Source organism: Gymnogyps californianus, chromosome 3, assembly GCF_018139145.2.
Source record: "Gymnogyps californianus isolate 813 chromosome 3, ASM1813914v2, whole genome shotgun sequence".
NCBI lineage: Eukaryota > Metazoa > Chordata > Aves > Accipitriformes > Cathartidae > Gymnogyps > Gymnogyps californianus.
The window spans coordinates 39,060,316-39,071,758 of record NC_059473.1 but is presented as its reverse complement, the minus strand read 5'-3'; the positions used below and the strand labels follow the sequence as shown (position 1 = coordinate 39,071,758).

Below are 11,443 nucleotides of genomic sequence, written 5' to 3'. Positions count from 1 at the left end.
TGCGTACGGTTCTCTTAAGGTACGTTGACTTTCATCCGTACTAGCTTGCAGGTAGTGAGCGGGGCTGAAAAAGGAGAGAAGAGCAAGCCCAAAGAGGAGGGTTTGTCAATATGACCATGACCGGCAGCATGGCGGCGCCCCCTCCCCACGGCGGCCGGCGGCGGCGGGGCCGGGGCGCCCGAGCGGCCCTACGAGCTGGTGGTGTTCGGGGCCTCGGGCTTCACCGGCCAGTTCGTGGTGGAGGAGGTGGCGCGGGCGGCGGGCGGCGGGGAGCTGCGCGGCGCCCTGCGCTGGGCCGTGGCCGGGCGGCGTCGGGAGAAGCTGCAGGCGGTGCTGGAGCGGGCGGCCGAGAGGCTGGGTACGGGCCGCGGCTGGGGGTCGTGTGGCGCGGCGCCGCGGTCCGGGGACGGCGGGGCCCGTGCGGCCCCGATGTCCCGCCCCGTCCGTTGGGAGCCGCCCGCGGGCGGGTGTGAGGGGAAGCGCTGAGGGGCGAAGCGGGGCAAGCGCCTGGCTGTCGGGGCTGCGCCGGGGAGGCGGCGGCGGCGGCGGCGGCGACGGCGGCGGCGGCTGCGGCTGCGGCGGCTCGGCCCGGGGAGGGACGGGACGGGGTGGGACGGGACGCGACGCGCCCGTCGGCGCGGCGGGCGGCGTCGGTGACGGCGGTCTCCGGTGCGCAGGGAAGGCGGCGCTCGGGGCGGAGGTCGGCGTGCTGCTGTGCGGTGTGGGCGACGCGGCCTCGCTGGCCGCCACGGCGAGGCAGACCCGGCTGGTGCTCAACTGCGTGGGCCCGGTGAGTGCGGTGATCCGGGCGGTGCTCCCCCGGCGTCCGCCGGGCGCGGCTCCCGGCAGAGCCCGGGCCGGCGTCTGCCCCTCCGCCGCCGCTCCTCGGCTGCGTGCGGCTGGGCTCCCTGCTCCCCGGGGCAGGGAGAGCTGCGACGGCTACCGGGAAACCTGCCGCTGGGCTGCGGAATTTCAGGAGCCGTCCAGATGAAACGTAGCTTTTTGAAGTGGAGCCGAAAGTACAGCCGTGTACTGTCGTCGCCTGAAGATGTCCCACCAGGATTTCTGGTGGCGTGATTCACGGGCAGTTCTCACTGAAAGAATACAGCAGGGTTGGGGTTGGGTTGGGTTGGGTTTGGTTTGGTTTGGTTTGTTAAGTCTTTCCCAGGCAGCCTAAGAAAGTGAGTGTGAAGTGGGGAGGAGTTTTGGGTTGGGCCAAAACAGCAAGTGTTTGCTTTTATTGTGCATGCATAGGTTAGATAGAGCAGGTTGGGGGAGTTGTGGTGGGTGGGTTTTATTTTGTTCTGTGTGGTGTTCTTTCCTTGTATAGTCCAGATTCTTTGGAGAGCCTGTGGTAGAAGCTTGTGTTGAAAATAGTGCCAGCTGCATTGACGTCAGTGGAGAACCCCAGGTATGTGACAGTAGAAAAAGGCTCCTTTGTATCGAGGATCTGCTGAAGGAGCGTTTGTTTAGCGTGTTCCATGTTTCTGCTGACGTTTTTGAACACAAAGACAAACGGTGCCTCCTGAGCTACAGTTTTAAGCTGCATTAACCATTTTAAAGTACATCAATGTGTATCGGTTGTATAGTTCTCTTACTTTTAGACAAGAGCCTCTCGGGTTCTGTCTGGAGATGCAAAATTTTTGAGTGCTGCTTCAAGTCTCGGTTGTGATTCTACATAGGAATTTTGTGTAGATGACATTTCTTTGCACTGCTGTGACGGTTTCATACCATAAACCAGGAATAATAGGTATCTGTCTTAAAGATGCTTGTAAGTGGTTTGAGGTATGTAGGGTGCTAGGATACGACAGTAAAGCGCTGATGGCTAATACTGGCTGTGGCCAAATCTGGAGTTCTGCTTAAAATAGTTGTTCTGACTGTGTTCTAGTTTCTGGAAGGAATGTACCTGCAATACGACGGAACAGCTGCGGAAAAGGGAGTGTATGTCATTGGAAGCTGTGGCTTTGACTCTATACCAGCCGATATGGGAGTACTGTACACCAGAGACAAGCTGAAAGGTGATGGTATTTAAGTGTGACCTTATGCTGAAAAAGAAATGCGGATTATGCTCTCATCCCATTTCCTAAAGCAGCAGTGCTTATGTGGAAGCTCTCTCAGTCTCTCTTTTTGCCTGCCTTTACCAGCTGACCTGTTTCAACCAAATGTGGTAGCTAAAACCTTGAAAGTCAATCGTATTCCCATCAGACTGGAGAGAATTGGTGATTAGGTGGAGGAGGGATTCAAGGTAGTGTTGCTCACTGAGAGAACAGAACCTTCAGTTGTCAGCAGCGGGCTGTTGAGCCAGCGCGTGGACGTCCCTAGGCAAGCCTCAGCACACTGCCTCTTGTGCAGGGAGAATCTTGTAGGGAAGAGACAGCGGCGACAGGAAGGCTGCGGGAAAGGGATCGGAAATTGGTGGGTAATCAGGTTTCCTAAGTTTTTGTTTTCTACCGCAAGCTCTGAGGAGCTGTTGCGTGAGCGTAAGCAGATAGGCAGTGCCATGCGATGCCTTTTTGTTTAAGAGCAGCTGGACAGTAGCTGAACGAGGATAAATATATTTGAGAAAAGAGGTGAGACGATTTAATTCTATGCCAATAGTACTTGATCCTCATCTCAAATGAGGATACTTTGTTCATCAGGTCTGACTTTCAATTGGAAGGGCTGATAAGAGTATCCAAATGTTTGCTTTTGTGTACTATTAGAACTGCTACGAAGTGGGATTGCTTTGCACTGGAGCGTATCATCAGCTTTCAGTTGACTAAAACTCAATCTGGATCTGATTGGAGGGAGAGGAGAGGCATGGAAATGAGTATCTGGTTGTTCACGGGGTTATAATTTGATGCCTGATACTCGTTTTGAATAAAGATGTCTTTTATCTCTTCCTATTTTGACTTTATGGTGTTATCACCTGTCTCTGCAGTTGCTTGCGATGTTGAAATTTGCCCATACAAGTACAGTTGTACAATCTCAGAAGGCACTGAGCAAAGCAAAACAAAGCAGAATTTGGAGGAGTTGTATTGTTTTGCTGTTGATCACAACTAAGCATTCTTTGCAAAACACAAGCTGTGCTAAAATTAAGTGGTTTGGGATAGCTTGTGTGGGTTTGGTTTTTTGCGGGTTTATGGGTTTGTTTTGGTTTGGGTTGTCTTTGTAGTTAAGGTCTACCAAAACCCGTAAGTCCGTCTCGTTTTTCACAGCCTACGTCATCCTTTCTTTTGAAACTTGGAGGAAAACTAAATACGGCTCTTCATAGTCTTTTCCTTTTTTTTCCCCCCCCACTGATTATTTACATTATCTCATTAACTAGATAAGACAAATGAAAAATGTAATGAGTAAAGATAATATTAGTGACCCTTACTGAAGTACTTTACGTAAGAAATTTGGTACTTGCTAACTAAAATAGCTGTGGGACTTAATCTTAGTTTGTTTTACTTTGAGATAAAGACGTGACTCTGCCTTTTCAACTAATAATGTCAGTGGCCTGCTATTGGAGTCTACCAGAGGGTACTCTGGCTTTGTGAACTCATGACTGTATACGCCAAGGAATGTTTTCTCCTCCCTTCAAGGTACCTTAACTGCTGTCGAAAGTTTCCTGAGGGTGCAATCTGGGCCTGAGGTTGGTTGGTGTACACCTTCTTGGAAACTCGGAGGTATCTGTGGTAACATCACCGTAGCCCGTTGGAATAACTGTCGTTAATTAATTCAGACCAAGGAACAAGCTGGCAGTTCTTTGACGATGAGCCTCAGAACTTGATTCTTTAGGAGCTGCTACAAGTATCCCAAGCGAGCACCCTTTTGTAAGGTTCATTTGCGTAGGCTGTCTCCCTAAAGTTTGTTGTGTTAGGCTGTTTCAAGAAATACTTAGTTTTTGCAGAGCTGTGGGAAGGATTCGTGCACAAGTCAAGTAGAACAGATACAGAGTGGGTTGCCCGTAATCCTAGTGTTTGGCTGTTTGGGTTTTTTTGGTTGGGGGGGGGGGAGGTTGTTTCGATATACTTTAATGCATGTAATCAGAACACATATAGGTACTAATTGTAATGTAACGTATGTAATAATTCTAAGGTCATTATTAAAATAATGCAGCGATGACCGAAACCAGGCCGGTGTTGGTGCCCCACAATCGAACGTACGGCTTCTCCTGTCCTGAGCACCCATCTTGACAGATGGGGCCCAAGTCATAGCCTGTTCTTGTGAACATCTGGAGGAGTGGAGGAAGCCCATGGAACGGGAGAGTAATAGCTGTCTGTTAAAGGACAGGGGATAGTAGTTAATGAGAATGTATAAATGTGTATGTTGGGTATAAAGACGGTTTAAGTATGTAGTGTAAGTTGTAAGTGTTGGTAAGAAGGGATTTCAGTAATGCGAATTAAATACAATGGGACGGTTGGAAGAGAGAGAGAGAGCGAGCGGCATTGCATTATGGGGGACCCGAGCATGGCGCAAATCGTATGGAACAAGGGGTGGAGATTGCATTGGGTCTGGCTGAGATGGAGTTAATTTTCCCCACAGCAGCCCTCACGGTGCTGTGCTTTGTCTTGGTAGCTAGAAAGGTGTTGATAACACGGCAGTGTTTGGGCTGCTGCTGAGCAGTGCTCGCACAGCAGCAAGGCTGTCTCTCCAACATTCCTCCCCGCTCACCCAGTAGGCTGGGGGTGGGCAAGATCCTGGGAGGGGACACAGCCAGGACAGCTGACCCAAACTGACCAAAGGGACCTTCCATACCATATGATGTCTGCTCAGCCATGAAAGCTAAGAGAAAGGAGGAGGGGTGGGGGGCATTCGTTAGTACGACGCTTGTCTTCCGGAGCAACCGCTACGCGTACTGAAGGCCTGCTTCCCGGGAGGTGGCTGGACATCGCCTGCTGAGGGGAAGTAGAGAATAAATCGTTTGTTTTCCTTTGCTTCCGTGTGCGGCCTTTGCTTTTGCTTTATTGAACTGCCTTTCTCTTGACCCACGAGGGTTTTTTTCCATCTTGTTTTCTCCCCTCCCTGTCCTGCTGAGGAGGGGAGTGGTAGAGCGGCTTGGTGGGCACCTGGCGTTCAGCCAAGGCCAACCTGCCCCATTTCACTGTACTTTAATGCACGTCATCATTAATGCACGTATGTAATAATTGTAATAATGTGTAATACAGGTAATAATTCTAAGGTCATTATTAAAATAATACACGAAACCTTTAGATACGGAATTAATTACTGTTTCACGGTATGTCACCAGGGTTCTTGTGTACACGATGGGACCTGGAAGTCAGCTGTTTACGGCCTTGCGGATCAAGACAACCTGAGGAAGCTTCGAAAAAGGATAGGCTGTGCCCCTGTTCCAGTAGTTGGTGCAAAACTTAAAAGAAGGTCTAAGAAGCGTAAGATGTGAAACGTGCTGTCTTCTAACAGTTCCAGTATTTACGATACAGATTGTTAAGATGCTATTAAATCCTAGAAAGATGCATTTAGGACTTTAGTATAATATGAACACGTAGATGCTCGTCTAGTAAGCACCTGCAGCTAAGTTCTGTTTTAGCGATGTGTTTGTATTTTACTGAGAAAAGAACATGCCCCAGCATTTACTGGGTCTCCCAGTTAACTTGTTCTAAGAGACTTTTTGTGACATGGCAAACTTTTGCGTTTGATTTCAGGAGTGATCAGTAGGACGGGGAAAAGAAATGTGAGGAGAATATTATTTTGGTTATGGAATTCACCCCTGCTATAGTGGCTGGAATTTTGAGTTGAGCCAGGGATAAATTTGGAATGGTTTGCTTTCAGTGACGAGAGAGAATGTCACAAAAATGCTTGAGAAAAAGCCAGTATTGGTAGGGCCGTTATGATCAGTTTCTTTCAGTTTGCGTGAACATTTGAACATTTTTTCTGACTTTTTTTTCCCCATTTGCAGAGGACTTGTGTTTTACGATCAGGAATTGAAAGAGTACTCTGTTCCATTCATGGGATCTGATGTTTCCGTTGTGAAACGGTCTCAGCGTTATTTGCACACAGAGTTGCAGGAAACACCTGTGAGTTACCGTTATTGGTATAGTATGGCTTTATTACCATTTTCAACGAATCTTTCCGTTATGCGATAACTGTTCTTCGTGCAGGTCTGTGTAGTAGGGTTTCTGTAGTTAGGTAAATGGTCATGACCTGCGATGTGCTTTTGCTCATGCTGTAAAGAAGGAGGCTTGTTCTGTTGATGACCTTTGGAAGCTGCTTGACCTGATGTGGTCCAGGTTCTTCTGGGTGCACGGGCCTGTTTTGTACTACTTGATACTCTGCCTGATGAGCTTGCGTATTGCTGCTAGCATAATAGTTACGAGTGTCTCTCGTAGGGTTCTCATGCTGTCTGACTTCTGGGTGCGTATTTGTAGGGAATGGAAGCCTTGAGTCTCAGAAATATTGGAAAGGTAGGCTTCATGATTTTTGGGAAGGATAAATACATTAAATTCTGTTGCTGTGCAGAGGCTTTTTTTTGTTGTATCAGTAGAACTTCGAAAAGCTTTGAAAGTTACTCTGAGATATAAAAACCTCTCCATCTCCCTCTGCTGCATCACATTCAGCATCTTTATTATCCGGCAAAGCATGTGCAGACTGTTGCTCTATAGTATCATAGCTGTATTGGAGATTTCCTTATGTATGTAGTTCACTATATGGTGATGTTTCAGGTGCTTCTTCTGCGGTTTGTGCCTTAACTGCACTATGTTCAATAAGCTGAAGTTTAAAAATGTCTGTTAATGCATTGTTAATTACCAAACAGACTAACGTCAGACTGAACGAGGTGAAACTGAGGACAGTGAAATGCTGCTTTTCCTTTCAGGTCACCACTGAATGGAAAGCTCGAAACATCCAATGTACTCTCTACTACAGATAAAAGTTTATGCGTTTAAGGGACAGAGAACAGAGTATTCAGTGTATGCAATCACACGCTCCATTTCCGATATTTCTATTCATGACTAAGGGTTTGCCACCACCCATGAACAAAGTGAGGGGTTTTACAAGACAAGCTGTAGACACAACCGGCAGTAATCACCACATTGCAGTGCTTTCTGGACTGACTACAAATCCACCGACTCCGCATCTAACAGGGTAAAATACAATTACGTCCCCAAAGTTTAAAGTTTTCTTACAGGAAGTTGACAGTCTACTCTATATGGTCCTTAGAGCACATCTACAATGAATCCAAATAACTCATCAGCCCCAGGGGAAGTAAGAACAACGGGGAGAAACCTGGGAGAACTGGAGAATCTCTACTTCTAAGTTTCAGTCCCTGTGAACAACCTTTTAAAATTTGTATTTTACAAAGTTTAGACGTCAGAAAACGTGTTTTAACCAAAAAAAAAAAAAAAAAGAAGAAGTTTTAAGTAGCTGGAAATATCCGTTTCAACTTGTATGCACTACTAAAATATTTTAGTGTTCACTATGCCTGTAGCATGGAACAAGTAAATTAATCTGGCCACACTGGCATTATTAGTAAGAACTTCATAGAGGAGAGAGAGCCTCTTGTTACAACTGAGCAGCTCTTTATAACAGGCAATAAAAGGTCTAACAAAGACAGATGATGACAAATTGTTAGTGCACGTACGGAAAGCCCATACATGTAGATACCAGCACATGCCCCTGTTCTGCCCCTGATTTTGGTACGTTACTTTGGCAACTGCATGGGAGCTGAATCAGGGAATCCAACTGACAGAACAAAAGGAGGAGCAGAAGGGGGCAACTGTCAGAGGGACTGTCGTGGTTTAACCCCAGTCAGCAACTCAGCACCACGCAGCCGCTTCCCCCTCCCCCTCCCAGTGGGGTGAGGAGGAGGAAAGCAAAGGAAAAAAAAAAAGTAAAACTCGTGGGTTGAGATAAGAACAGTTTAATAACTAAAGTAAAATATAATACTAACAATAGTAATAATGAAATATAATAATAATAGTAATGAAAAGGAATGCAACAAAAGAAGGGGGGGGGGGAAGGAAAAAAAACCAGTGATGCACAATGCAATTGCTCACCACCCGCTGACCGATGCTCAGTTAGTTCCCGAACCGCGATCCGCGCCTTCCGGGCAGCTCCCCCCTGTTTATATACTGGGCATGACGTTCCATGGTATGGAATACCCCTTTGGCTAGTTCAAGTCAGCTGCCCCGGCTCTGCTCCCTCCCAGCTCCTTGCACACCTGCTTGCTGGCAGAGCATGGGAAACTGAAAAGTCCTTGGCTTAAGATAAGCGCTACTTAGCAACAACTAAAACATCAGAGTGTTATCAACACTATTCTCACACTAAATCCAAAACACAGCACTGTACCAGCTACTAAAAAGAAAGTTAACTCTGTCCCAGCCGAAACCAGGACAATATCCACCCCTTATTCTATACCATTTACGTTATGCCCAGATCCCACACTTTCCAATACATTTCCAATTAATCACCATCACCTTTCCTGTCTTTTAATATATACGTATAGATATCATTCCCGCAATCTATGGGCCATCTCTATCAAATGTGTGTTGAGTTCATTCAGTCCATGACTTTGAGCTCCATCTATCGTAACAGTCTGTCTGGGCAGGAGGGATGATGCAAAGTCCGCTCAGTCGGTAGAACAGGATTGGGCTTCGGTGTGATGCGGCAGGCAGGTGATGTTGGGCGCAGCAGGAGGATGGTGTGTGGTGTCGGATTGTTGCATGCTGAAGTCAGTCCTGGTTCCATCACTACTGCACTTCACTCAGTTTTGTCAAAGTTCATTCTTCATTAATCTAAGTAATTCTTACTATAATACCATTAATATAGCACATAATAATTATAATAATGATGACATACAGTGACAGGATTATATAGCAATCAATAGCATACAATTTAATCTATTGGCTGTTCTCACCTAAAATCAAATCCCCTTGAGGCACACATCGGACTTCCCCATCCTTCCGCATCACCCACCAAGTGCACCCAGGCCCTTGAGCAAAAGCAATCCCACGAATGGGTTTGCCTTTGCCTGAGGCAGGAGTAACCCAAACTGTTTTTCCTAGCATATTTTTTATGTGCACTACAGGGACTTTATCCCCTTCTACAGTACGTAAAAGTTCTGATTGGGCAGGGCCAGCTCGATTGGCAGATCCTCTAGTGTTGACTAACCAGGTGGCCTTTGCTAGATGTGTATCCCAATGTTTGAAAGTTCCACCACCCATTGCTCTCAATGTAGTCTTTAACAGTCCATTGTATCGCTCAATTTTCCCAGAGGCTGGTGCATGATAGGGGATGTGATACACCCACTCAATGCCGTGCTCTTTGGCCCAGGTGTCTATGAGACTGTTTCGGAAATGAGTCCCGTTGTCTGACTCAATTCTTTCTGGGGTACCGTGTCGCCATAAGATTTGCTTCTCGAGGCCCAGGATAGTGTTCCGGGCGGTGGCATGGGGCACGGGATATGTTTCCAGCCAGCCAGTTGTTGCTTCCACCATCGTAAGCACATAACGCTTGCCTTGACGGGTTTGTGGGAGTGTGATATAGTCAATCTGCCAGGCCTCTCCATATTTGTATTTCAGCCATCGTCCTCCATACCAAAGAGGCTTTAACCGCTTGGCTTGCTTAATTGCAGCGCATGTTTCACATTCATGGATGACCTGTGCAATAGTGTCCATGGTCAGGTCCATCCCTCGATCGCGAGCCCATCTATATGTTGCATCTCTTCCCTGATGGCCTGAGGTGTCGTGGGCCCACCGAGCCATAAATAATTCACCCTTATGCTGCCAATCCAGATCTACCTGAGCTATTTCAATCCTAGCAGCCTTGTCTACCTGTTGATTGTTTTGATGTTCCTCAGTGGCCCGGCTCTTAGGTACATGAGCATCTACGTGACGTACTTTCACAACCAGATTCTCTAGCCGGGCAGCAATATCTTGCCACAATGCAGCAGCCCAGATGGGTTTACCTCTGCGTTGCCAATTACTCCGCTTCCATTGCTGCAACCACCCCCACAGAGCATTTGCCACCATCCATGAGTCAGTATAGAGATAAAGTATTGGCCATTTTTCTCGTTCAGCAATGTCTAAAGCCAGCTGGATGGCTTTCACCTCTGCAAACTGACTCGGTTCACCTTCTCCTTCTGCAGTTTCTGCAACTTGTCGTATAGGACTCCATACAGCCGCCTTCCACCTCCGATGCTTTCCTACAATGCGACAGGACCCATCAGTGAACAGGGCATATTGCCTCTCATTTTCTGGCAGTTTATTATACAGTGGGGCCTCTTCAGCACGCGTTACCTCCTCCTCTGGTGATATTCCAAAATCTTTGCCTTCTGGCCAGTCTGTGATCGCTTCCAGAATTCCTGGGCGACTGGGGTTTCCTACTCGACTTCGTTGTGTGATCAGTGCAATCCACTTACTCCACGTAGCATCAGTTGCATGATGTGTACAAGGGACCTTCCCTTTGAACATCCAGCCTAGCACTGGCAGTCGGGGTGCTAATAGGAGCTGTGTTTCAGTACCAACCACTTCTGAAGCAGCTCGAACTCCTTCATATGCTGCTAATATCTCCTTTTCAGTTGGAGTATAGCGGGCCTCAGATCCTCGATATCCCCGACTCCAAAACCCTAGAGGTCGACCTCGGGTCTCCCCAGGTGCTTTCTGCCAGAGACTCCAGGTAGGGCCATTCTCCCCGGCTGCGGTGTAGAGCACATTTTTAACATCTGGTCCTGCCCGGACCGGCCCAAGGGCTACTGCATGAACTGTCTCCCGTTTAATCTGTTCAAAGGCTTGTTGTTGTTCAGGGCCCCATTTAAAATCGTTCTTCTTCCGGGTCACTTGATAGAGAGGGCTTACAATCATACTATAATTTGGAATATGCATTCTCCAAAAACCTACAACACCTAAGAAAGCTTGCGTTTCCTGTTTACTAGTTGGTGGAGACATAGCTGCTATTTTGTTGATCACATCCATTGGGATGTGACGACGTCCATCTTGCCATTTTATTCCTAAAAATTGAATCTCCTGTGCAGGTCCCTTCACCTTACTCTGTTTTATGGCAAAACCGGCTTTCAGAAGAATTTGAATTATTTTCTCCCCTTTCTCAAAAACTTCTTCTGCTGTGTTGCCCCATACAATGATGTCATCAATGTACTGCAGGTGTTCTGGAGCTCCACCTTTTTCCAGTGCATTTTGGATTAGTCCATGGCAAATGGTGGGGCTGTGTTTCCACCCCTGGGGCAGTCGATTCCAGGTGTACTGGACGCCCCTCCAAGTGAAAGCAAACTGTGGCCGGCACTCTGCTGCCAAAGGGATTGAGAAAAATGCATTGGCAATATCAATTGTGGCGTACCACTTGGCTGCTTTTGACTCCAGTTCATATTGAAGTTCTAGCATGTCTGGCACAGCAGCACTCAGCGGTGGTGTGACTTCATTCAGGCCACGATAGTCCACTGTTAGTCTCCATTCTCCATTAGACTTTCGCACTGGCCAAATGGGGCTGTTAAAGGGTGAGCGAGTCC

General features: G+C 47.6%; 1 protein-coding gene across 1 annotated transcript in view; it reads left to right on the top strand.

Moving 5' to 3' along the window:
- The window catches only part of LOC127014092 (saccharopine dehydrogenase-like oxidoreductase), a 31,426-nt gene that overhangs the window by 151 nt on the left and 19,832 nt on the right, over nt 1–11,443 (top strand). The window contains exons 2-8 of the mRNA XM_050893158.1: nt 128–358; nt 678–790; nt 1,331–1,411; nt 1,889–2,018; nt 3,567–3,616; nt 5,216–5,346; nt 5,885–6,002. Coding sequence (XP_050749115.1) covers nt 128–358; nt 678–790; nt 1,331–1,411; nt 1,889–2,018; nt 3,567–3,616; nt 5,216–5,346; nt 5,885–6,002 — 854 coding nt within the window. The remainder of the gene's footprint in view (nt 1–127; nt 359–677; nt 791–1,330; nt 1,412–1,888; nt 2,019–3,566; nt 3,617–5,215; nt 5,347–5,884; nt 6,003–11,443) is intronic.